The sequence below is a fragment of the Dromaius novaehollandiae genome, chromosome 1 (genome assembly GCF_036370855.1).
Source record: "Dromaius novaehollandiae isolate bDroNov1 chromosome 1, bDroNov1.hap1, whole genome shotgun sequence".
Classification (NCBI taxonomy): Eukaryota; Metazoa; Chordata; class Aves; order Casuariiformes; family Dromaiidae; genus Dromaius; species Dromaius novaehollandiae.
Genome location: NC_088098.1, coordinates 153,934,054 through 153,961,731, shown reverse-complemented (window position 1 = coordinate 153,961,731; position 27,678 = coordinate 153,934,054). Strand labels below are relative to the sequence as shown.

Genomic DNA, 27,678 nt, shown 5'->3' with positions numbered 1-27,678 from the left:
CATTCAGACAGATGCAGGGTCCTTGGCATTTATATTGCTCATCAAATATCATGTTAGATGGTAAATAAAGACCCATGACAAGACTTTGTAATCAGCATAGCCTTTGCACAGGTCAGGAGCAAATGCTTCAAAACCAAGCTCTTTGCTTGTGTGGAAAAAGACTCACTGCAGGACTTGCATGTGCACTTCTCTCAGATATCATCACTGTAATGGATCTTTTCCTGTTGTAATGACTTGCCAGCCCCTCCTCTAGTGCAAAACATCTGAAGCTCAGCTCTTTGGCCAAACAGTCCTTGCTGAAATGTCAATACACTACTGGGACACTTGCAGGGGTCATCATGGTTTCCAGGCAGTCCACAACACTGTTTCTCCGCTTTCTGCTCCTGATTCCTCTTTCTCTGGATGCAGGTATGTGACAGGATATGACTCTGATTATGATTATTGATGGTGGACCTCTCTTCCATTATTCAGGTGCTGAATTCTTTTACTGTGAGTTCTGAGCACTCTTCAGTAAAGAGTATACATAAATGTTTGTCCTGCCTCTCGTTGTGTCTGTGAGTTAAAGGCTCCTGTTTGCTTTCAGTGATGGCATCCATGTGCGTATTTTGTCAGCTGGGGAAAATTGCTTCTACACTCATATGTGGATCTAATCTCTCACTGCACAGACAGCAGGTAAACCACCAGCTGTCTACTCACTAGACGAAAATAGGAATCTATTTATTGTTATTTCATGTTCACCTGTGGCATTTTTCAAAGCAGAGAATCAATACTCTGTCATTCAGCTGATGAGAAACTAAAGGGGTGAAGATTCACTATGTTTTCACAGCAGGAGGATGAAGTGAGATGTTAGCTTTTCAGTAGCATCAGTACGTGTCTGAAATTCACCTCTCAGATTAATAGAGTGGACCAAGTGCTTTAAGATTGCTAGTTAGTCATTGACTGGGCCTCTTGAATTGCAGTGCACAAAGCTGAAAAAAACACAGAAAAGCCTATAATGTTCCAGTCTAAATAAGTGGAGAACACAGAAATGGAGGTGGGAGGGTGTTACAAGCCATGTACATATGCAAATCCTTCCATCAGGGTCTATGCATGTGCACTGATGTATATGTAATGTACTTTTGGTATAAGGTCAATTACAAGCCTTTAAAGAAGCTATATTAAAAGCATACAAGCTGACAAAAATCAACAACGACATTCTTACAATAGACAAATGCTTATGAAGCATCCTGTGACAAATTAGATGCCCCACACAATACTTTATTCCTTCAAGTAACTTCAAAATATAGGGAAAATTACTACCATTTTGCTTGTAATTCAGCAGATGTTCTGATTAGAGATAAATGAGTAGAGACAATGAACTCACCAGACTGGAGTAAATCCTCTCAGAGTTTGTTTTTGTGTGTATTTATGTGAAAATAGATATGAGTGTCCATATCCACATACACCCACAGTTTTTCTAGCTTGTTCTTCAGAAACTACCTCAAAGACTTTCAGGCAGGTAGGAGGTAACTTCCTCTCTTTCAGGGGTCACATAGTAGAGAATGTCCTGAGGGAAAGGCAAGGGATATACATCATCCTTAATCCCCAAATCTACCCACAATCCCAAGTGAAATAGTTACAAGTGCTGAGATATAAACTTTTGTCATTAAGCTGCAGAATTGCCTAGTGACATGGAGGAACACACTGCAAAATCAATCACTTCAAGACTCATGCAGTATAGTACATGGAGCAAAAATACACCGCAGCACTGGAACTTACTGTTTATCATCCTGAATTATACCAGGAGGGTCAGTGTGATGACATAATGCTATCAGGTCTTTAAATACACATTTACATTTGTTGGAAGCTGGAGTAGCTCTGTGAAGTGAGCTCTGATGACATCTGCCACCCAACTTATGTTCCCAATGTCCTTTGGAAGCATAGCAGAGACTCACAGGGATAAGACCCCTGTGGCTGTGGTCTACAGTGCTAGCAGAAGTTAGGAGCCATATGCAGGCTCCACTAGGCAACACAAAGAGCATTGTTCAGCCTTCCTATGTACTGCGATGTGGTCTTTTTTTCAGAAGAAAAATAAAGATAACTCAAACTGTGATCTACTAATGGCCTGGGAAATCCCTTCTGCAGGTCCAAAGAGTGAAAGGTTTGAGCTAAAACCAGTAATGAATGGCGCACTGGGGAGTTAGGATTGACTGTCGTACATCTGGCACAAGTGACTCACTGCAGTGAGTACAGGAAAATCAGCTGTCACCACACATGTCAGTACTAGATGAAGTGACATGTGCTGTTCAGCTGCTGGAATTCAAAGAAACTCTGTCCTGTCTATTTTAGACCTACTATATAAAGTGTGACAATACTTTGTGTATTGCTGACATTTAACACTTCCCTTTATCTGTGGACTCTGTCAAATCCATGTGCTGTCACTTTACCTGTGAGGCATGTCAGAGAAAGGAGGTCGTGACTCTGAAAGGTTGTGCAAATTTGCTCAGTATGTCTAATTCTAGAACTGCTCATAAAAAATTTGGAAAGCAGAAAAGCTTTCAGAAGAAACCTTTCATGCTGTCCTTTCTTTCTGGAGAGTGAGGATGTATGGCAAACAGAACATGCCACTGTTTTTCAGTCTTTTTAAAGCAGGAAGAGGCAACCAGTGTTTTGCAAAGGCAAAAAAGAGCCAATAGCTTCTTTGAAGAGATAAAACTGGGGTCGCTAGAGAGAGAATGCATAGAAGAAAAGTGTTCATTTGAGGAAGCAAGAGAAATTTACCATGACGATGAAAGAACAGTAAGTAACACAGTTCTGGGTAAGCGCTTGGAGTCAGATGGACTTTACTTTGAAATGCCCCATTATTCAAGGATGTTCTTATAAGTGTGCTTTGACACTTGAAATCATGAAAACAAAAATGCACTTTGTGTCTTGCTGTTTGGATCTTTGTCTTATGTATCTAGGGGGACACACCGCAGCAGTGCGAGTTGGTGGAGGGCATACTGCATGGACCACATCAGGCAGTACCAATTTGGGGGATGGTGGGAAAGGGAATTCTCTCTAAGTCATCTGCCTGCCCCCCCCCCCAGTAATTCCAGGCCCAACAATACCTTAAATACTTGTATTATGCAATACGTTTCCTTTTTAGAGAGCCTTAATTTCAGTCAGACTCACCCCAACCATAGGAAGGTTATTGATGGGAACCTATTTGTGTGTATTATACAGTGCCCATCTCTCTTGGTACAGGATAATTAGGTAGAATATTTTAATGAACATCCCCTTTAATAAATTGTAAAGGCAAAAGGGGCATTATTGTGGCTGCCCGTAACACATCCTCTGTTACAAGGGCTGTAGGGTTTAATCTGAATTATTTTTTATTTAATTAAATTTTGCATCTTTTTCTTCCAGACAGAATTCTGGCACATCTATTCTGGTAGGAGAATTCCACATGTTATAAAAATGCTCCCACTGCTGCAATTCTTCATGTGATCTGGACTAACGCTGAGTGTTTTTACAGACCCTAACCAGTGTGACTCCAATCCCTGCCAGAACGGCGGGAGTTGTGATGATCAGTTTCAGGATTATGTTTGCCGTTGTCCCAAGGGATATGAGGGCATAAACTGTGAAAAAGGTCAGCTATGGCATAGCTTAACAAAGTAAAAATGTCATTATCAATTCAAATGCAAGCCATTGGGATAAGCAGTAGCAAACATTATTACTCTGTATCGTTCTAGCATGGTAGCTAGCAAGCTGCCATTAACACTGTCTGCAGTGTTTTATGGTGGATCTAACTAGCTGAGAGTCAGGCACTGCATAGTAGCAAAATAAATACTACTCTATGGGGGTCTTGTAAAAAAATTGACTTTTGTGAACCGTCTGAGAGAGAAGGAGGATTGCTTTTCCTACCCAAATAGGGTAGGAAGTTACTTGACCATGCTGCATAAGCCATCATACAAAGCCAGAGGGGACAGACACGGTGTCTAATACAGTCAATATAATTCTTTTCATTGATTTCAGTGGGCACTATATAGACTGCTAAGCTGATGCTCTCAGAATATGGTGAGCCCAAACAAGGATTAGGCACCTGTCAACTCAAACCAGGCAGCCTCAGAGCTCTGACTGCTCATTACCTGCCATGTGCCACCCATAATGTAAGCCAAGCTGCCATCTCTGCCCTTGTCTTTATCTTCTCACAGTCTCTGCATACTGCTCAACTGATCACATCTGCCTTCTTTACTGCCTACTAATCTCCTAGGTGTTTTTCATGCTCACCGTCATGAGAGCAGAATCTGTGAGCCTCCTCTCCTTTTACAAATAACGTCTGAAAACAGCTATGCATGTGTGTATGTCTGCTGCAAGGACTACAGCACGTTTTCCCTTCTACTGTTTCCACTTCTGCCTCTGGGGCAGGAAGAGCTCCTAGCAGTTACTTACATAAGTAATTATTATAAATAAGTAATGTAAGTAATTATAAATAAGTAAATGTAAGTAATAATTACTTACATAAGTAATTATTATAAAGCATCCACACATAGCCAGCCTTTCAGGAAGTTGAAGTGACAAAATTTGCTTGGGGGGGGGGGGAAGGTTTTTTGACTTGTATCACAGAAGAGACGTTTTCTTATCATGTGATTTATTCAATGGTCTTCCCAGAGCATCCTTATACCAGATAGCAAAATACAAAATAGTTATAATTTTTCCACAGTTATATATTACGATGCTTACCATGCAATTACAACACTCCTCTCCTTTAGGAAGTATAGTGGGCTACTGCTGTAGCTCAGATATGGCATAAATGCAGACTGATTTATTTTTTGGTGCATGTTTCTTAAGCATAGACTTTTTCTTGGTAATCTCTGGTGATCCAGTTCTGTACAGCTTTTTCCAAACAGAATTAGCTTTTGATCCAGTCACTGTACATACATCACTGACATCTGATTTACTGACTTGCTTCCTTGTCAACATTTCATGTTGTAATTGAATTGTGTCACCAAAATCCATGTTTGGAAACATAAAGGCTCTTCCTCTGAATTTAGCTGAGACTGACCAACTGAAGTGCATTTACAGCAATGGTGGCTGTGAACAGTACTGTACTGACGAGCTGTCTGAAAAACGAGTGTGCTTCTGTGCGGATGATTATGCTTTAGCCAGTGATGGCACGTCCTGCATTCCCAAAGGTATGATGCTACAAGCCAGGTGTTAAGTCTAACCCACCCCTAAAAGAAAAGTTTTCAATACCTCCAAATTAGGAACTCCAAAGTGTAACCCTTAGGCATCAGCTCCCTTCCTTTTCTTCTAGGGCACAGTCCAGAGCAGTAGGTTTGGGCTTCTGGTGTGAAAGTCAGACACCTCAAAAGAGCCAGTCGGGAATGCTGAGCTCGACTTGTGGGCTGAGGTGGGTCTGTGGGCAAGTTGTGCAGTGCCATCAGGACCCCGTGCTGGGAACCCCTCTGTTTGAAAGGGGTCAGCAGCTCTTCTTTCAAAAAACTGAGCAAGACCCCTCATTTTTTATTGAAACCGTTAAGTGGAAGAAATACTTGGGGAAGAAGAAGCACTTTCCCCAGTTTTTGGGCATTAGGCTCATGGCTAGAGCATGCACTCAGGAATTAAAAGACCTGGATTCAGTTCAGCCTGAGAGGATTCAAAGCATGGAGACTGCACTCCAGGATGTCTTCTCAAGTGAGTCATCTGCTCCCCAGCTAATGATGCCTTTTGGTCCCCATCCTTCCTGGCCCCAGAAGCCCACTCCACTGGGACATGGGAAATTTGAGTTTGACCATCCCACCCCTAGGACTGAGAAGCAAACCAAAGCCTGTCTCCTTTTTGGGGAGTGCTCTCGCCACTGGTCTAGTAGAGAAGAGCTGAGCAGGGTAGAGAAGCACTGCAGCCAGGTTGTCCAAACAAAACAGACCAGCAGGTACTCAGGGATTTGGGGGTCAGGCTGGGAAGCTCCTAGTGAAAGGAGGGACTTTCAGCCTCCAAATCCTCTGTTTGTTTTAGTGCAACCTCATTATGGTAAAATATTTTACGGGCAACATTGTTTTAGTATTGGCTTGCCAAACAATGTGAATTTGTGACTATGGATTTTATTACCGTATTTATTTCAACACAGGCATCAGGAGAGGAAGAGACCTATTAAAACCAAAGAAAATTAGTTACTCTTTTTGGTTTTTTTCAATGTGGTAGGACCAATAAACTGTTAACTGTTGATATTCCTCTAGACAGTATGGCTAGATATCTTTCTCACTCAGCTGACAAGGTAAATTTCAACTGGGACTTTGTTAGGGCAAGTTAATTATTTTTCCAATACATAAGCTGGCATCTGACTCTATTGCAAATGCCTACCTCAATTACTTCATTAGTGGGGAAAAAGAGACTCCTAGGGATGTGAACATAATGGAGAGAGCTGCAGGGAGCATGTGTTCACATCTAAAGAACTAATTTTGAAGGGGTAACACGCCAGTACACACCTCAAAGGAGCACTCATGCGGAGAAGTGATAATGACAACCTACCTTTCAACAGCAACAATTTCATTAGAAAATAATTGTCTAGTAATGTGCTTATCCCTTATTAGCAGGTTCTGCAATACCATGTGATGGGGAACCTGCTTTTGTTAAAAGCTCAGAACAAAGAATTCAGTATTCCTCCAAGCTTTAAATTATATCTTCCCCTGCATATGAAGAGGAATATGTATTTGTTGCTGCTTGCTTCTTGGGGAACAAAATCCTTGTATCACTGACTGTGTGTTTCAAGGAAAAAACTGTGTAACTGCCAGACCCTTCACAGTCCTTCTGTCATGTCTCACAATGTACTTACTTACACTCTTTCAATGCCAAAACTTGTGTTGCCCCGAATACAGCATTAGAGATAAGGTTATGGGTTCAGGTTAAGTCTTTCCTGGTCTTTCACAGGCTGCCACCAAAAGAGCTAGTCCTGCTATTCTATACCTTGCTGGTATCTGTAAAAGCTTGATGCTTTCTTTGCATCAGCTCAAGTAATTGGCACACTGAGATTATTACAGGCACAGAGCCCAATGGCACACAGAAGCCAAAGGCAGACCCTCTTCATCATAAAAGGAAAACTCTGTGGAGTTAAGGATGTACTGAAAACACCAAGGCTTCCTCTGCATTGTAACTCAGGTGCAGATTTGATCCTTAAGACTTGAGTCACTTACTGTAAACATTCACATGCATGCTCAAGCTAAAAAAGGACCTTAGACTGAGATATGCAATCTGGTACAATCAAGGATGGGCTGGACCCAAGCAATAGAGTTGCAGTCTGCCAGGAGACATACCAGAAGACACAGTGTCTACTCTTAGAAGATCTTCTGGTGCACCTGAACGAGGGAGAGCAAGATGAACATCTCATGCTCAAGCCCGTCTCTCACCCCAGCAGGGGTACTACATACTCAGTACAACTGAGTTAAGTCAGCAGGGTCATTGAAAATATGTAGACTACAAGGCTTGACAGAGTGACCTCTGTGCTCAAGCTTGCTGTCTTCCTCAGAGCATTGACGTGTATCCTAGATATATTGTTTGCAAGCTCCTATGATACATGAATATATGTATGTCCATGATAATCTATGGGCCTGTGTTCTCTTTGTAAAACCACTTTTGGCTGTTTCCAAACAAGAAGACTACTTACCTGCTGAGCTTTTTAAATTATTTGCAAAAAAACATGCTTCCAGACTAGAGACCAGTTTTTCAGCTAGCATAACTTTACTGAAGATATTTAATGGGAATCAGTCTTACAAATGTTGCTGTGAATTCAGTGCAATAAAATCATACTTGTTGCTATATTTTTCAGTGAAATACCCATGTGGAAAAATACCAGTGTTGGCAAAAAAAAATGCAACAGCAGAAGGGAGAATAGTAGGTGGTTTCATCTGTCCTCCAGGTGAATGTCCATGGCAAGTGAGTCTTCAAGATTCTTTTTTGCATTTTTTTCTTCTGCAATGACTATGTGAAATTCATTATTTTAAATCTCTTATGTTAAAACCTGTAAAAAGTGCCATGTCTGGACAGTCAAATTTCCTCTTCACCCACAGCCAGCAGATCCACTTGTTCCAATTATGCATCTTAGCCTTGTTCTGGAATGTCTGCTTTCATAGGAGTGGAGTGGAAGTTCAACCTCCTATATATCCCGACCCCTTAGTTTTTAACCTTGCTGCCAGCAAGAATTTTAGTTGCAGCTTGCAGGGGTATACTCTTGGCCATAATAGGAAGGATCCATACTGTAAGATGGAGAAAATGTCAAAGAGAAGACTCCCCACTCCTGAGTTCCCCAAACAATCAGCACAGCATTTCAAACATAGTTGCATAAAATGATAGAAATAAGCAGCATAAAACCTGATGCTACTGAGATTCAAGTCAAACACATTTGAGTAAGACATAACTCTGTTTTGTGTTGGCAGGCCCTTATAATACAGAATCAGAAAGAAAAGTGTGGAGGTACCCTGCTTTCGCCTGAGTGGGTGGTCACTGCAGCTCATTGTTTGGAACATACTCCTGTTACACAGCTTTGGGTGAGACTGGGTATGTATTTTCCCTTCCTCACATCTTCAAGCTTCCAGTTTAGTATTCATGTTGGATTACTGAGGGGTTACTACTGATTTACAGCAGTTACCCTTACTGTGATTGTGGCTGGAGAGCTGCGCAGAGGGGAACCTCATGAAGTTCAACAAAGGGAAGTGCAGGGTCCTGCACCTAGGGAGGAATAACCCCACGTACCAGTATGGGCTGGGAGCTGACCTGTTGGAAAGCTGACCATGAGCCAGCAATGTGCCCTTGTGGCCAAGAAGGCCAATGGTATCCTGGGTTGCACTAGGAAGAGCACTGCCAGCAGGTGGAGGGAGGTGATCCTCTCCCTCTACTCAGCCCTGCCGAGGCCACATCTGCAGTACTGTGTCCAGTTGTGGGCTCCCCAGTACAAGAGAGACATGGAGCTACTGGAGCGTGTCCAGCAAAGGTCCACTAAGAGGATGAAGAGAGTGGAGCATCTCTCCTACGAGGAAAGGCTGAGAGAGCTGGGCCTGTTCAGCATGGAGAAGAGAAGGCTGAGGGGGATCTTATCAGTGTCTATAAGTATCCACAGGGAAGGTGTCAAGAGGATGGGGCCAGACTCTTTTCAGTGGTGCACAGAGACAGGACAAAAGGCAATGGGCACAAACTGAAACACGGGAAGTTTTGTCTGAACATGAGGAAAAACTTCTTTACTGTGAGGATAACAGAGCACTGGCCCAAGTTGCCCAGAGGGGCTGTGGAGTCTCCATCCTTGGAGATATTCAGAAGCCATCTGGACATGATCCTGTGCAACATGCTCTGAGTGACCCTGCTTGAGCAGGGGTGTTGACTAGATCATCTCCAGAGGTCCCTTTCAACCTCAACCATTCTGTGATTCTGTGTTTCTGTGTAGCAAGTCTGACAAACCAGATTAAAAGAAAAGTGCAGACTTTGATAGTAGATGAGTGTCCTTTAGAAGTGTCAGACTAGAAATCTCCTATTTCCAAAACTTCTGAGGAATCAAGGACCTGACTGACATTATCTGGGATTAATCATTTTTCCAGGTGAACATGCAATAAATTATGATGAAAAAACTGAACAAGAAAGTGGAGTTGCCAGGAAAATCATTCATGAAGGATACGAGAATGGACAAGTCAATAATGATATTGCCCTGCTGAGACTGGAAACACCTGTGAACCTCACCGATTATGTGGTACCAATATGCTTGCCTGAAAAACAGTTTGCAGTGTATGAGCTGTCCTCCATTAAGTTCTCCACAGTGAGCGGATGGGGACGTCTACTAGATGGAGGTGCTACTTCTGCTTTTCTGATGAGAGTTGATTTGCCACGTGTGAAGACACAAGAATGTGAAAAGGAGACTGATTTAAATATTACAGAGAATATGTTCTGTGCAGGAGACCTGAGTGGCACTAAAGATTCTTGCAAGGGAGACAGTGGTGGACCTCATGCAACAAAGTACAAGAACACTTGGTTTCTGACTGGGATTGTCAGCTGGGGGAAGGGTTGTGCTGTTAAAGGCAGCTATGGGGTTTATACAAGGGTATCCAAATACATTGACTGGTTAAAGCAGCACATGGATTAATGATATTGATTCATAGTATTTCTAGATAGTGTTATTGCCCTTTAATCCCATCTGTAACATTTTCCTATGAAAGCATTCCCTCAATATCTTAAACATACGATACCCACGTCACTAGTAATGAATTGAAACTAGCCTAATGCCTATCTGAATATATTAAATAACTTCTCTATTGGTATTATTTGTAATTTTGCATGTCTTCTCAACAGGGCACAGAATAGCCATACTGAGAAAGACTCAGAGTGTCTTCCAATTTGTATCTATTTTCTGATAATGGACAGAACTAGCTGCTGAAAAAGACTATTGGTAACATATCAAGCACACCATGATCTTCCCTTCTGGTAATCACTGATGTAAGGATTTCCTGAGCGATAAGTTGCATTATGTTGAATAGTTATGACGAACCTATTCTCTGTAAATTTGTGCAATCTCTTTTGAACCCCTTTTATACTTCTTGTTTTCACACTTTCCTATGACAATAAGTCCTGTAATATAATTACACAACGGGAAAGGAAATAGAAAAGAATTGCTTTATCTTATGTTAAAGTAGCCTCATCTTACAGTTGCAGTGACAACAAGCAAATTTGAGAGGAAATGTAGAGACTCTCCAGCACACAAAGGCAGGGAAAAAGTTAATTTCACTTTTACAGATCTGCTCTGAAAGCTTCATTATAGTCTTCTTGCACCAAATATTATTGCAAGAAGGTTACTAAGTGTAATACTAAACCCCAAATTTGTGTATGGTGAAGAATACCACCGATTTAACTTTGCCTTTGCCTCAGTATTGTGGTACTTAATACAGAATGAGAACGAATGGAAAAGGAATGTTTGTTTAATTTGTTCCCCAGTATAACCTAACAGTCAAATTGTGCCCTTTGTCCTGGTGTCTAAAAAGAGAAGGATATTTGTCTGACCAGCTGCAAAATACAAGCCAAAGATAAATCTCCAGAGCCTTGGCGTACAAATGGTAGAACTTGAGGAACTCTGAATTACAGCAGACTACACCATTAAGAAATATATTTCCTATTGTTAGTGTGAAAACTGCCGGAAAGTGGGGGAGATGTCAGATAAAACTGATCATGAGATTAGAAAATAATTTAATCTAATGAAACCCTATGCTTTGGAATCATTCAAATCATGCTGACTGAGCTCAATCACAAAAGCTTACCAGCAAGTAGAAAATTTATGATTGGCTGTGCCCTATTATTAGGGGACAACATTGTCATTTTATGGTACATATACAAGATAAAACTGTGCATTCTGTAATCTGCATTACCAACACAGAAGAAGCAGTATATTATTCATATTAAGCACTTAACTGAATTGAGAAAGGCAGCAAATTCCAAAGACTTGAGAAATAAGAGGTCTAAGAGTATGAAAACATACCCCAGACGTTCTAGTTATTCTTAAAGAAATAATAAGAAGCAGGTGGATGCAGGGGGAAAGAGGAGGAAAATATATATGCCTGCAGAGGAATCCAAAACAAATCAGGAAAATTCCTGGGGAGAATGGTGACTAGGAGCAGTGGCCAGCAAATAAAACCTCATTTTCACCGAGACAGGGCCCCTGCATTGCAAAATCATCCCTTTAGACCCCCTCAAAACTGAACAGTTTTCAATTGTTCAGGCTCCATAGCATGATTTCTTTGCTATAACACATCCGTGTAAATATTGATATTTATGAACAACCCATTTTGCAGAAAAAGGGCAAAACGCAGGAAAAAGCAACCAGAATTAATGGCTGTATGCAGTGACTTTTTAATAATAAAGCCAGGCTTTAAGCATATTTTTTAATATGTCTAGCCAGGTTAAATAAAGGAGATAAAGCAGAACAGACAACAAGCTCTGAAAGCATGAAAGATGTGAATGCCACAGCACACGGAGACCTCAGAGGGCACAACAAAGTGAAACGACAAAAAAGGAAGACTGAGACAAACTACCCCGAGTGTTTTCCCAGCAGTAAGCCCGGTTTGACAGGGGGAGCCCCTTCCTATCATGAGGCACCAAGCTGTGAGGCCGCAAAGGGAACACCAGGACGGCTCATGAGGCCGAGGACACCAGAGCTGGGGAATATAAAGCGCTGAGTCAACAGGTCATGGTGTTGGGTGGGAATGGCGGAAAAGCAAGAGGGAGCTGCCAAGGGCGGTATGTGTTTCGGAAATGGGTCAGTGGCTGGCCCGCTTGGGAGCCCAGGCCCCAGGTTCGTTTGCCCCACTGGCCCAGGCCCAGCCCTCACGCCAAGCTCCACACCTGCCAGTGCCAGCCGGGGCACCAGCGGGCTGCAAAGCCACCCTCAACCGAGGCTGCGTGCAGGCAGCTTGCTTGTGAAATTCACAATTCAGTTCTCCTCTCACAAAGTGCAGTTAAGAAAGCAGGCTTCTCTCATTTAAAAAAAAAAAAAAAAAAAAAAAAAAAAAAAAAAGTCTCAGCATCACGCCAACCCCCTCGCAGAGAAATCCTGCCGGCGGCTTCCCTCCGTCCAGGGCGCTTCCGCTATTTCTGGGCAGGGTGAAGCAACACAACTTTAGTCTCTCCCCGCCCGGGAGCGGGGGTGAAGACTTTGGCTCCCATCCTGTCCCCGTCCTGTCCTGTCCGTCCTGTCCCGTCCCCACACGGCGCAACGAGCACCATGGACGGCCGTCTGCCACCCCTCCTGCTCTGCGCGGCGCTGGCAGCCCTGCTCTGTGCTGAAGGAGGCGGTAAGAGGGAACCTTATTGGGGGGAAGGGGGGGGGGTCGCCTCCTCACAGCCTCTGGGGGTTGCCATGGAAACGTGCCCCGCATCCCCCACCCCCACCCCGGCCCCTTGGTGGTGCAGATGGCTACTGTGGGCGAGGGAAAACCCGCCCCTGGGGGTGGGGGGCTGCGGCCGCTGGGGGGAGCCGTTGGAACAGGTGGGGGGAGCTGTTGGAACGGGTGGGGGAGGGGGCAGGAGCAGGCACCTGAGGGGCTCTCCTTCCCTGAGCGGCTTGCTCTCCCAAATGGTAGAGGGCTTGTTTGCGCCTGCACCATCCCCTCTACCGTGCTGAAAGGCAGGCGGGCTTCGCCTCTGTGGGGCAGGGCTCCCCGTGGGGTCCCAAGAGGGCTCCTGGGCTTGAGCCCAGAGTTGGAGGGCCCCAGGGGTGCGATCTCCCACTCTGGTCCAGCGTGGCCTTTCCCAGATTGGTATGCGTTTCTGCATTTCCATTTTCCCCCTGTTAAAACTGGATTACTAGCCCTCCCCTCCCTTCATGAGCGCTGGGAGGACAACTGTGTTCAAAATGTGACGTACTTAAATACTTCAGGCATAGTGTGGCTGTCCTGGGACACTGAGGTGGATGGGCCGTGTTTGATTTTGTCGGGTATGCTTGCTTGATGAGGGGCTGGGGCTGAGGCGCAGAGAGGGTTAGTGTGCTCTGTCATCTGCTGTTTGTGTTCCTAGGGTCAACAGCAAAGTTCAGAACAGAAAATAGCAGTAAGAGAATTCTCAAAAAGTCATTAACACTTCTTTCCATGAATCAGCCGATTTACGTTTCGAAATAAGGTCCTCGGCAAGCTTGTGGAATGCCCTACTTTAGCTGACCAACATCTGTTAGTCCTTTATGTTTTTGGAGATGGAAGCTTGACAGAAATCTTAGGAAAGAAAAAGACCCATCTCAGAAGGACAGTTGGCTACTTCAAGTTTATAAAAACATCCTCTAGCACTGATTATAGTAAGGATGTGGAGGCAAAGGAATATAGGGGCAATAACCCCTCCAGCTGTGTCCTGTCACTTTCCATAACTGCAGAAGTGGATTTAAGGACAAATGAGATAGACAATGAACTAACAATTGCTGAGCGAGAACTTAGGAGCACTTTCTGTAAGCCTTCCTTGCAAACAGCCTTTTTGGCCTAAGCAGGACTCAAAAGACATGTAGGCTATATGGTGTTGCTTAATATAAACAGCACTAGCAGAATTTGGCTCCCTGACGCTGATCCACTGATTTCACTGAAAGCAGAGTAAGTCTTCTCCATGATCACTTAGAGAATATTAAGATATATGATTACTAACCAGCTAGCTTATTTGTTATGGAATTGAGCTGCTTGAGAAATGCTCCAGAGGGTACATGCAAGCTACCCACTGAGTAAGAGCTATTGGCCTTAAAGTCTCATCTGCAGTGCTGTCTTCTACACTCTGGTCAGTGATTGGGAAGTGCTTGTACTTTTTGCTTTTTTTCCTCTTTAAATTCCAGATGTTTATAAAAAATTAAATGCCAGCTTTCAGACTCTGCAAACATTCCTAGAATAAGTGCTTTTTATAAGGTAGTAAAAAATGGCAATTCATTTACTCCAGTGTTGTTTCAGTTCTTCTTCCTAGCTGGCAATTTGTGTGCAAATTACTGGAGAGTAACAATATTGTTCATGCAGCAAAGTGATTGACCTGAATCCAGTGTCTCTGATCCTCCAGTTTAAATCAACAACTACCTGCATCATAAACTTCTAGGGAACAGTTCTCACACTTCTCCTGTGCCACCAAGCCTTTAAAAAACAAAACAACCCAGCAAACTGAGCTCAAGTTGGGCTTTCCTTAGATACTAAAGCTGATGTGCATTTACTTCTGCTCTTCATTAAAGTTGAGAACGCAGCTATATTCAGTAAGTCAGGAATGTTACTACAGGCAGTTTGGAGGTGGTGTTAAGAGGGAAGGAAGACCCCAGAGCACAGCAGTGGGATTTGGGGTAGTAAGGGGCAGTAGAACTTGTAGATTTTCTGTTTCTTTTCTGAGGGCTGGACCATGAAACAGCTTTTCCCATCTATCAGTTGAACCCCATGTTGATACCTTACTGCATCTTGAGTCTGTGTGGTGTTTAGTTTCTGGTGCACAAGCCCGTGGAGCAGCCAGTGGTGTTGCCTGGTTGTCAGCTTTAAAAACAAATCAAGGAGTGTAGTCTCCCTGGCCCTCAGAGTGGCAAGAAAAGTCACTCTGTTCATGACTGGAGTCTTGAGCAGGAGCAACTATAATATAAACCCCTAGTGCCAATCTGCATGTTCTTATTTTCAAGACTAGAAACAGCAGGACAGAATTTTGGTGGCCCTTCGATCTGTCCTGGACCCACTAATTCTCAGAGAGAGTCTGCTCTGAGAGATCCTGGGATGTACTAGTCTGTGTGAGAACTGGCTTCATAGGTAATTTTGCTTAAGGACAGAGTGGAGAGGGGGTTTGTTTTGTTTTTGTTTTCACTTCAGTTATTTCTAATGGCTCTTTACCAACACCAAATGTTACCTGGCACCTGTATCCTTTTTTCCACTGTCTAGTATTTATCAAAAAAGAAAATGCAGACAAGTTCTTGGAAAGAACAAAACGTGCTAACTCTTTTTTGGAGGAATTGAAGAAAGGGAATATTGAAAGAGAATGCAATGAGGAGCGTTGCTCGAAAGAAGAGGCAAGAGAAGCCTTCGAAGACCAAGAGAAAACTGTAAGAATGAACTAATATGAAACATAGGCTTATATATTTCATGTTTACAAAACAGTATTAAGGTCTTTTTAGCTGGGAATCAAAGCTCACAAAATACTCTTGATTGCTTAACACAAAGAAAAAATAGTGTTTTTGAATTTGGTTGGAGTTGCTACAGCATAACCATATGAAAACTAGAAAACAGTCTTAGTTTACCACTTGCAAGGCCAGCCCATATTAAAGCCTCCATTCTTTTACCTTGTCTGATCTTTTTAATTACCATTGTGAAGTATTTGACCTTTAAATATTTTGATATTAGCTGTGTTAGACATATTGTCACCCTATCTGCATGGCATAGCTGAGTGTTCAAGAGCTCTTAAACGAAGAGACCACAGGAAGATTGAGAAGGCAAATACTGACACAGAACTTCATGCAAAAATTTTGCCTGTTTATCTGAAGAAGCTTTGTAATGTTTATCATCTTGTGCCTCTCTTTCCAGCATTTAAGTGGACAGGATATGTACTGTGAACAGTTCTTATATGTCTAAATATCAAATTGCCCACAAAGAATTACAGTGTAATTCCTGTATGACCTTCCCTACTCTAGAGGCTAATTAGCTTTAGGCAGGAGGGAGATCTATTCCAAAGCTAAAGAGCGATTTAAAGAGATGGGGCAAGTCCAAGAGATAGGGCCAGTAGAAAAGGTAACATTTAAGAACTTGAAGTGACTGGGGGTAGAGGAGAATCAGGATCCTTGGCTATAGCTATGTGGCTGTTAAGGACAGCCCTGAAACTGGAGTTAAGGCCAAATTTTTTTTCACTTCAGCATTACTTGCTGGCCAGAATGTTCTTGGAGTGTGCCTGAGATGACCTGGGTGGGGGAGTCATGGTGCATCGTTAGGGTACTTTAAAGCATAAGGGTTGGCTGATCTATGACAGAACCAGCACAGCCTGTCCTACCTGGTGACCAGATATCATGAAAAGGACAGACTTAGACAGGCAGCATACCTGGAGTCTGCAGTGCAAGAGGGAAGGGAGAAGACACAGGATTTTTAAATGTTGGGATTTCTGAGATCCTGAGGGGCTAAAGGGAAAGGAGACTGAGAATTTGGTATTGCAGGAGTGTAAGTAAATCCAGTCAAATGAATATGAAGATAAGTTATGCAAGAAAACAAATGCCTTATGTTGAGTGAGTCACATGAGGAAATCTAAGAGGTTAAGTATTTCTCAAAAGTGCGTGAGACTTCTTTCTCTAGGGCTGGGCACTATAGATGGATCATATGGTTTTAATTTATTAAATGGCAGTATCAGGCTGCAAGGCACTATATTTGCCTGTAACTTAAATATTCTGTTTTAACAACTGCAAGTATGGTCTGTATGAAAGTTCTGACATTTTTCTAGAGATTTGAACTCACTGATTTCTATCTAACTCTTGTTTGTCTCCTCCTGTTTCTCCTTCCCCACACCTACCTATAGGAGGAATTCTGGAATATCTATGTAGGTAAGAAACACTTTGCATTTGTTTAGAAAATTAAGCTTCTTTTTTTGCAAGGCTAAAAAGGACACATCTCATACGTAACCGCTTCCTGCCCTCTTGTTTCCTCTCTTTTCTCTGTGGACACCCTCATTTTGTATTTCCTCTGAAAAGGAACCTGATTGATTTACTGCCTTGCTGTTGCTTGAACCCAGGCACTTCTTTCTAAGGCAAGGTTCAGTTGCCTCCAGTGCTTGAGATGATCTTTGTCCTCTCAGAAAAGAATACTGGCTCTTTGCACGCAAAGGACAATGAGAAGCTGGGGATGTGATTCTGCCAGCTAATTGTCCTCCAGAGATACCTATTCAGAGATATATGAAGATACAAAGAGCCATAGATGAGGGCAGCACTTTAATTTTTGGCCTTGGCTAAAGCATTTAACTGTATTACTCAGTCTGGCTTGCCACTTTCAATAATCTTTCATGCTACAGTGTTGTTGATTCCTGTAATGTTTAGCATTTTGCAGGATGTGTTTTCTACAGAACTGTTTGGTACTCAAGGAAGACAAACCAGCAGATTAACAAATACTGCTAATCAATATTTTCTGTTTTTTCTGAAAGTCTTAGTTATTAGGGTTACTGTTTTTTAATGTATTAGTGTTTAGTAATGTGTTTTCCTGAAACTGTGTGTACAGCATGCATGCTATGAAGAGTACCTCAAAAATTTTGACCCAAGTAAGACTGCTCAGCATTGTCTTTTGGAGTCCACAGAAAACTGAAGATAGTTGCTATGATGAAGATTCAGAACTTTCACAATCCTCTAAGGAGGAGATGAACTCTGAAGCCTACAGGCTGAAATTTCAAACAAAGCCTGCGTCAGTACTGCGGGAACAACAGTTAACAGGAGTGGAAAATTTCAACCCATTTTCTCATGAGAGTACAGGCGGCAGAACATTAGTGCCAGTGCTCTTAGTGGAAATGCCAGTTTCATACCTTTTAAACCACAGGCCATGAATACTTTTTTGGTGTTCAGAAATATTGAAAACCACAGCTTCCCTCAGCCAAGTTACTAGAACAATTCATTCTCATTTCCTTTTTTAGTATGGGATTCTGCAGTGCTTTAGTGAAATACTGCTATAAGGCTCAGTTCCACAGCAACAATTATGGTGTCTAGGGAAAGACTAAACAGGCATGGTTTTAACAGTAAGATGCTGCTTAGTTAAAACCACTACAGAGTGAAGCCCTCTGGCACAACTGATGAGGCAGAAACCAGGAGCTGTTCTGCAGGCCTCAAGTCTGCCTTTCCTTCGGTAAATGGTGGTCTCACCTTCCCTCTGTTGAGGACAGACATCAGTCTTTAACTCCTCTCTTGTGGAATACACAGATGCAGCATTTAGAGTGCCACACATGGGTACGGATGGGATGTTCAGTTGTTGGGGCACTACACAAAGTCCAACAGATATTCCCTGCAGCAGATACAGCTGCAGCAGATAAGGTAACAGGCCAAAGGCATCACGCAGGTTGCAAGCTGGATCCTTAGGATAAGCAGCCCCTTGCATCTTGTCTCCTCCATGGGCATTGCTGTTATTCTAGCTTGTCCAAAGAGGGGAGAGCAGATGGTAAAATACAGGAAAATGAGGAGAGTGCATCTAAGGAGAAAAATTATGAAGCAAATGTCACTTCTGCAGATATCCTGCTTTTCTTTTCACAATGTCCAGAAGAGCCATGCAGGGTCACGTGATACAGGGATGCGTTTGTCACAGCAGGTCACTGGATGGGAGAGACTGTGGCAGTGAGCATCAGTGCGGGAGTGAGGTGCCTTTGGAGGGGGCAGGAGGAAGGGCTGCTAGGTAGCGCATGCCTCCAAATGCAGTGCAACCCCCCCCCACACACACACTTTCCTGTTTTGTAACTCTGTGAGGTACATGTGGCTGGGGCCCTAGAGTCAGGTCGGCCAGTTGTGTCCAGGCCACGGAGAGAAGAGACTGCAGAACTACCTTCCAGATTTGGGACATTGCAGCCTAGGTATGGGAGGTGTGATGTAACAGCTAATTCTTTGAAGCTCAGGCTCATACCTCAAGAAATACAATGGGACTATTTTGGTACTGTAAGCAGCACAAAACAGGAACTTGGCCTGCAAGTATGTGCCTACCAGTGCTTATCAAAGCATTTTTTTGTTTCGTTTATCTTCTGATTAATATGTTAGTGTCTGTTGCTTTTTAAACGAACAGCATTGTAGACAAAAGATATGCGTATAGGATGAGATTACCTTTAAAGAAATAAGTGATTTGTCATTATTATGCATAAATTGCAAGGACATTAAGAGGTCAAAAGGTCAAATTATCTTTGGAGAGTAGTTACAACATGGAAATGTCCAGTCTGCTCTTACAGCCTTCACCGTAAATGATGCAGTATTACTTTATCTTTCTACAAAAAAGGCTTAGCTACACAGTGTCATACAATAGCGATCAAAAACAGATCGCAGAACTTAAGTCATGTATATGACTCATGCTGATTGGAAATGTTGTTCCTACTCTTTGCTTTGTCTGGAATGTGGCAACTCACTGGACATATGTTTTAAAAAGAAAGATGAAAGTTTGCTTGTTAAAATTAACCCCCTTCAGAGTTCACTGACAGTATTTACACTCTTAAAACAGCTTGTTTTTTTGGTTTGTTTCTGTAGATGGAGATCAGTGCAGCTCGAGTCCTTGTCACTATGGTGGACATTGTAAAGATGGAATTGGTTCCTACACTTGCTCATGCTTGGATGGTTATCAAGGCAAGAACTGTGAATTTGGTAGGTTTCTCCTGTAGAGAACTGTGGCAGTGAATTTAGCAGGGAGCTGAAGCATAGTGTCAACACTGTCTTTAATGTACAGTATTTGCCTCTTGGAAAAAGGCATGGAATAGAATGGCAGTCAACAATGAGTTGGATGCCAGTGCCAGAAACTCAAAGCCTTGCTGGATCCACAGCTGGATTGTGTTAGTGAATGCTCAGAACTTACACTTGCTTCAAAGCCCTCTTGATTGTGGTAGTGCCTCTTTACATGAGCCTGAACCCTCAAAACATGCTGATAAAACTAGAAGGCATAGGTTTCTTATAATTGATATCAAAGAGCCTTTACTCCAAGCTCAGAAATACAGCCTCCCTGCTCAGCTCATAGCAATATAGAGCCAGACAAAGAAAGTAGCTTTCAGTACAGTGCAGAGACTTTCTCAGCCTTACAAGGAATCCATTTCTTCATACAAATCCTTCCTGAGTCTTACCTCTATGGCATCCAGCTACTACCCTAATGATGGGTGTATTGGTCACACAGAGGTAGGAGTGGGAGGTGTGGAACTGAAGCTCACACACAGGACTGAGAAGAATGATGAGGGGTTGAGGTTTGTAAGGCAGGAGGGAGGAATCGTGTGAGGATTTACCATTATGCAGACTTCTTTGCTAGTGTTTTATTCTTTCGTCCACTGTCGCTTTGTCTCTGCCTTTTTAAGCTGACTGTGACATGGTGGCTGTGCCTACTTGCATTTGGCAAGCATTTTTCGTGCTATGGGTGTGACTGCTTTGTAAGGCATAAGCTAATATTAGCTACTGATGCTGTTATTAAAATGTGCTTCAGGTGCTTTACAGGTGGAGAGACAGATCCTGCCTAAAGAGTGCAGTGTAATTTGATGAACTTCAGTATCTTCTGTCAAGTCAGTGTTTATTTACAACTTTTCTCCAAACTTGTCTCTTTTATAGTCATACCAAAGTACTGCAAGATAAACAATGGTGACTGTGAGCAGTTCTGCAGCATTAAAAAAAGTGCACAGAAGGATGTTGTGTGTTCCTGTGCAAAAGGCTATGTTCTAGCTGAAGATGGCAAAGGCTGTGTTTCATCAGGTACGAAGACACATGATGAACTAATAGTGGTGGTGAGATTTGTTTCACAGTTAAATAAGTCTTTTGAAACTTCAGTACTCTAAGTGACATAGATTTAGCACTAAGGCTAGTTGATTTGTACTTTCAAAGCCTTCCATGTGTGAAGTGATGGACATATTCAAATCTATCTGATTGGGAACCCTTTGCAAGGTGCCTTTCACAGAAATTACCTGAGTGGAAACAAAGTGCTGCTGGCAGGATAAAAGTGATTGTAGTTATATCTCACTTACTTAAACACACCCCATTTAAAATAGCAGCTTACAAGAACTACTTTTCTACTTTTGATATCAGTTAACCTAATCAAGTAGTAATCAAATAATTAAGATTAATGCTATTGGATGTATATTTTCATTGTATTCCAACAAATTGGGGAAGAGGAGAAGGGAGGCGTAAGTCAACCATATATGGATGACATCTGTTTCTAGATCCTTTATAACTAATAATCAATTGCTGTTATGAATGATATGATCCTTAACACAGAATACTTTGCTCATTTTTCCCAATTAAGATGGTTTTAGTAATAGCAGGTACTTGAATATAAAAATATAAACAATTGAAGATGGTGTTTAAATTTTAAATACTTTGAAAACTCTGTCCAGAAACTGAACACACAGACAGCTTTTAAGACTAGAAAATGACTTTCATTTTTCAGCCCATCTGGTCTTCTGCCTTTGTTGCATCTGCCAGCGTTTTGTTAGTGTCTTGAAAATAGGGCAGCTGATTTTATTGCAAGAGGGTGTTGTCGAGGAGTTTCCCCTTGTGTGGGTGTTTTTGTCCTTCCTTTTTAATTTTAATGCTCTTGTCTTTACAGTAAAGTTTCCCTGTGGAAAAGTTTTTGTGAAAAGAAAAAAAAGGTCAGTTATTTCACCTGCTGATAATGGCAACATAACTAGTGCTCAAGATGTCTCTTCCACAAATGAAACAAGTCTGGAAGAGGGCATCATTACTACCACAGAAAGCCCAACCCTCCAGCCTCGGAATGAAACAAGCATCAAGATTCCAGATGTGATTACCAGGATAGTAGGTGGTGATGAGTGTCTGCTTGGCGAATGTCCATGGCAGGTAAATCAGGTGTTTGTGCTCTGCATGTAAGCAGAACATGTTTTTGAGGGAAAGTGTGCAACTGCTTATTTAGTTTGGTTGCCTTCTGTATGTGTTATCCATGTAGTATGCCATTTGTAGCTGCAGGTGGCTGAGTTGCATGTACCTAGGCACCTAGATACACTGTTCTGTAAATCACAGCCTTAAAATATCAAAATGAAAGGTTTTGTGCAATTTTAGATAGTGCTGCTTAACCTGTCACTAGAGAGGGCTTGTGAGTCATGCTGGCCAAAAAGCATCATCTTTGCAGATGATATATTCCAGTTCTGTCCATAAACTGTTTTGTTCTGGCAAAGTTTTGAATGTCTGATAGCTTAATCTATCTGCCTTGTGTCTTTCTGTGTCATTCCACTCAACCTTTCTGAGGAACTGTGGCTTCTCTCCTTTGTTTCTTCGGGTGTGGTGCATCTTGGTGTGATTTTCCATTCCAGTCTGCTCACTCACTGGGGACACTAGTGTATAGGCCACTTCTGTATGGCAATAGTATAGCGTAGTGTTCTGGCACAGGTGAGAGCAGGTGCCCAGGATAATGCTGTGCACAAACCTTTAAGCCTTTTAGCCGGTTCCTGATCTTTAGCCGGTTCCTGATCTAATGGCTTGGCCAGCATTACGCAAATTTAACCAAATCAGCTTTCGGTTCCCAAAGCCATGACCTAACAAACCACAGTACCTGTGCTGATGAGGTTATTTGCAGAGTCCGAGCCTCTGTTTAGTGTGGAATTATGTTTGCTCATTCTTAGTCTGACACGAGTATTTATAGGGGAAAGCTTGGACAAAAATCCAGTGCTAGGTGATGGTCTACAACCATGTCCTATTCTGTAACACTGTATGTCATTGTCCTCCACATGTCCACCCCTGTCCTCCCCCAAGATAGCAGTCCCTTTAGGTAGAATACTTGAGAGCATGTCAGATAAAGCATGAATTTGCTTCACAAATACACTTCCATAGCTAAGTTTTCCTCTTGACTTTGGACCAGCCAAAATGAGTCTCTTCACAAAGCCTAAGTGGGGTCAAATGGGAGCAGAATTTGGACAGGAATTCTTTAGGATAGTAAGTCTTAGGGGAGATTTGGGTGGTGTACTCTCCCTTCTCAGTCAGTTGGTGTCTTTTCCTAAAAGATGTTACTAAGTACTGTGAGGCGATATGTAAAGCCAAACCTCTTCATCGTATAAGGACAACTGAGACTCTGTAGCCTGTCTGTAGCATACGCATGTGTGTATGCAATAGTAGGACCACTGCAGAGAGACTTGCAGACTAGTACGTGTTGCAGTAATATGCACATATGTAGAGTGCAGAGAAAGCAATTACCTGTTTATAACTCACTGAAGTTAAACTGCTCTTCTTAATTCTGTATTATTTATCTTTTTTCTCTCACAGGCTGTTCTGATAAATGAGGAAGGGGAAGAGTTTTGTGGTGGAACTATTTTGAATGAAAATTTTATACTTACTGCAGCTCACTGCATGAACCAATCTAAAGAAATTAAAGTTGTTGTTGGTAAGTGGTTATTTATTTTACTCCTGTAATGTTGAAATATTGAGCCTGTGCTATGGACTAATCCTCTGTGCTCTGAAACCTGTGTGAGATGGTGTTGTTTTTTGTTTTGTTTTCCTTTTTATCATTTCCCATTATTGCAGGCATCCTGTTTTGTACGAACATGAGTAGCTGACGTAGAAGCTGACAATGGTGCACCCTGGTTTTTTTGTCAGCTAGGTGAAGGTGATTAAGAACAAATGTTCTAGCAGTATTGGCTAGCATTGTGTTCATCAGAGGAGTCCTTCTTTAGAAAGCTCATGATTTTTTCAGGCCAGTCTGAAGCATACAGACTTGTTTCTACAGGGACACTCAGGAAAGCTAAGACACATTGACTGGAGGAAGAAGAAAGTAGCTCGAATTGTGACTACTTCACTTCTGAGGCATGATACTAGGTCAACACAACTTTGTGCCTCAACTATCTTGGTCTTAGCCAAGACCAGTTTCCCTTCCCTGATGTAAGCCATGCTCAATCTCCTGTTAGACCTTCCACCCAAAGTTGAGTTAGCTTAGCTGAATGAGTCTATCCTTTACTTAAACTGGTGCATTAATTTCCCTAGGCAAGACCTGGGAACTGAAACTGTATCCATGTGCTACTAATAAATGTTGCAATAAATTTTTATAAATTACTTGTATGGTATAAAGGCTTAGGCAAAGTGTAAGGAATGGGATACTAGTCTCTCTATCAAGATTGCTTTTAATTTCTTGCACCTTCCCCATATTAATGACCCTTTTAATGATCTCATGCAGGTGAAGTGGACAGAGAAAAGGAAGAACATTCTGAAACAATGCATACGGTGGACAAAATACTTGTTCACTCTAAATATGTTGCAGAAACTTACGATAACGACATAGCCATAATAAAGCTGAAGGAACCTATAACATTTTCTGAGTATGTTATCCCAGCATGCCTTCCAGAAACAGACTTTGCTAATGAAGTTCTGATGAACCAAAAATCTGGGATGGTTAGTGGCTTCGGGCGTGAATTTGAAAGTGGACGACTATCCAAAAAACTGAAAGTGCTTCAAGTCCCCTATGTTGATAGAAACACTTGCAAGCAATCCACAAACTTTGAGATAACAGAAAACATGTTCTGTGCTGGTTACGAGACAGAGCAAAAAGATGCTTGTCAAGGAGACAGTGGAGGTCCCCATGTAACCAAATATAAGGAGACTTACTTTATTACTGGAATTGTTAGCTGGGGAGAAGGATGTGCGAGGAAAGGCAAATACGGTATCTATACCAAACTGTCCAGGTTCTTACGCTGGGTAAGAGGGGTCCTAAGACATAATATTTAGTGGTATGGTTCTTGATCCTTCCCTTAGCTAACAAGGTGCAGATGTACAATCTGTAATAGAAACTTTATCCTTTTTTTAGCACATCTACTAAACTTGTTTGAGAGCTGCTTCTTTAAAGTTATGGTGCTGCTTCTTCTCATTTTATTCCTGGCTTCCAGCATGTATATGTGGACTGCCAGTGTTGCTTTGAGTTTGTACAGTGAGGGGCTTTCCCCAAACAAAATGGCTGCTTGCTGGGATCTTGTGTTTGCTTTTTCATTTATTTTTATATTGCCATTTTGGTTTCTGTCTGTTTGCCCAAGTAATTCCACCAGACACTGCTTGGCATAACATGAGCCCCCACCAGTCATGATGAAAGTAAGAAGACCAGAACTTTAGTTACTCTTCAAATTGCAGCCAGCTGGTTCAGTAGGGAGTTTGTGCTTATTAGAGCTGTTTAGCTTCTGCCTGTTGATGTGTTTAGAAGATTAAGAGAGAAGAGAAGCTTCTGTGACAAAAGCTGAGCCGCAGGTAAGTATTCAGCATGTGATGCTAAATAACCAAATGTGTTCCACAGAAATACCCACCTAGGTCACTGCTGCCAATTAAAATGTTATTTCCCTTTATATGGTTTGTACTTCACTTTGGTTTACTTTGAATACTTCTGTTTTGCTTCTTCAGAAAAAAATGTGCATATCCACTGTTTTCTGTATCATGTTCTGCATTGTGTATGGCTGAGGATCGGAGAGCTAATTGCACATATAGTTGTTCTACCTGTTCCTGTAAGGTGCAATATTGATGTACATTAGCATTTGAAATAAAACGCTTTCTTTTTATTTTTTTATTTTAATTTTTCCTTCAGTCAGCTTACAAATAAATGAGGACAAAATCTCTTTTAAGAGTGAAAAAAGAGCAAATGTCCCTAACAAATACTTGTGACATATTTCATCTGCATTATGTCAAGACTAATGAGGAGCTGGAGAATGGAGGGGGGCCTAAGGATTTCACTGGCCTAAGGGTTCTTGTATGGCAGGTTAGATACCAAGATACTAATTTCCTTACGAAAAGACAAGTTCAGCCAGGGGTTTCCCAACCGTCGTCTGTTCAGTTTCTACCCTGATCTGTGCTGCAAGTTCTGGCAGAATCTTCACAGACTGTTTTCTTTTTCTTTGTGTGGGAAGTTGTGTTCCTAAATGCATTCTTCTTCAAACCTTCCCATCCTCAAATCCTAGTCACAGAAATCAAAGGAATATTTAGGATGGAAGGGATAGGTGGAAGTCACCTGGTCCAACCCCCTGCTGAAAGCAGGGCTAACATCAAAGTTAAATCAGGCTGTGCAAGGCCTGGTCCAGTCAAGTTTTGGAAATCTCCAGAGAGAGATTCTGTGATTCCTTTGGGTGACCTGTTCACATGCTTTAGCACTCTCACAGTTGAAAATTTTCTTATATCCAATTGGAATTTTCCTTGTTGCAACTTCTGACTGCTGCCTCTTGCTCTTTTGCTGTGCAGCTCTGAGAAAGTGTTTTGACTCTGTCTTCGCTGTAATCCCTATTTAGGTAATGGAAGACTGCAATTAGATCCCCCAACTCTCCTTCGCTGAACAAACCCCATTCCCTCAGCCACTTCTTTTACACCATGTGCCCTCATCCCCTAACCATCCTGGTGGCCTTTCCGAGATTCCTCCAGTCCAATATGCTGCCCTGTTGTCTGAGGTACACTAAACCTCACCAGACCTCTACTATGTATCTCTGAGGGCCTGAGATGGCGCTGGCTAGGTTCCTGTAGCAGGTGCTCTGAGCAAACCAGGTTGAAAAACTAGAAATACAACTCTGCATAACAGCAAGTTATTTCTGCAGTCAGCAGTAACTCATGGCTTGAAGGACTGCAGGACAATTTTGATCGTCCTCCACCAGTTTGATGGTCTCCACCTGTGTAAACCCTCAGTGGGCTTACCTAAATATTTATTGAGCAATGTTAATTCTCTGAATACTTCTGTCCACTGGATTCTTGTTTGTATCTTCTAATCCCCTGTCCCACCTTCACTTGTAGCCTGTTCTGTGCTCCATCAGGGTGAAACATCCCTTTTCAAATGGACAGCCTCGGGCCTAAGTGCTGCCCAAATCCTACTCAAATACTTGTGCTAAGGGCCTTGAGGACTGAAGTGAAACACAGGCTGGACTATGTAAGGCATCAAGCTGGTTGAGGGGAGGGCTTCCCTCTCGAAATGGTGGCCGTTGCTGGGTTTTACTAGCTGGTGTGTATATATATATACTTGTCAACCCAAGTAGCACTTTGAGAGCAAATACAGAGATGGTTTAATAGATGGGCATTCAAGAAAGACAAAAGTCCATCTGTGTGGCATGACTGTGCTTGGAAGGGAGGTGTCATTATTCTGTAGAGTGTAGGAGACTTTGTCCTTAGCCTTTGCGATCAGTTTATCTTATACAGATCTGAAACTGGTTCCCAGAGAGCCTTGCTTCCTGTGCCATGGTGCCTGTAATGCCCAAGGCTCAAGGGCTTTGTTTTCGTTCCTCATTCTATAACAGTGTCTCTGCCATACTGTGGAGATGGCATTAGTGAACTGTCTGCTTGTACCTTTCTCCTACTGATGCCATTTTACTTGAACTCTTTACCAAGGCCAATAACCAACTCTAGGGCCAGCAAGAAAAGAAAGAGTAAAAGCATACGTGTTTATGTAGAGTAATTACTTTGTGCAATTTCACTTAGTAAAGTTAGAACAGATCAAAAAAGCCAGACAAGTAGTATGGCACACAGCTGCTGTGTAAACTGGTAGATTTTAAAACACCAGCACTCCTTACAGTGAGCAAACATCGCTGGTTTGGGCAATAGCTGACATTAACTAAGCATGGTGGAAGGAGAGGCTT

At 42.3% G+C, this 27,678-nt stretch overlaps 2 protein-coding genes across 2 annotated transcripts; both read left to right on the top strand.

Moving 5' to 3' along the window:
• The first annotated feature begins 259 nt into the window (after positions 1 to 259).
• On the top strand, positions 260 to 10,895 carry F7 (coagulation factor VII). The gene is made up of 8 exons (XM_026097016.2): positions 260 to 408; positions 2,618 to 2,778; positions 3,388 to 3,412; positions 3,497 to 3,610; positions 5,016 to 5,156; positions 7,787 to 7,893; positions 8,394 to 8,514; positions 9,546 to 10,895. Exons 1-8 carry the CDS (start codon positions 339 to 341, stop codon positions 10,082 to 10,084), a joined length of 1,278 nt encoding a protein of 425 aa, XP_025952801.2. The 5' UTR covers positions 260 to 338; the 3' UTR covers positions 10,085 to 10,895.
• Positions 10,896 to 12,505: 1,610 nt separating this feature from the next.
• F10 (coagulation factor X) lies at positions 12,506 to 25,629 on the top strand. The gene is made up of 8 exons (XM_026096998.2): positions 12,506 to 12,779; positions 15,354 to 15,514; positions 16,969 to 16,993; positions 19,649 to 19,762; positions 20,705 to 20,845; positions 21,696 to 21,946; positions 23,363 to 23,480; positions 24,267 to 25,629. Exons 1-8 carry the CDS (start codon positions 12,710 to 12,712, stop codon positions 24,812 to 24,814), a joined length of 1,428 nt encoding a protein of 475 aa, XP_025952783.1. The 5' UTR covers positions 12,506 to 12,709; the 3' UTR covers positions 24,815 to 25,629.
• The last annotated feature ends 2,049 nt before the right edge of the window (positions 25,630 to 27,678 follow it).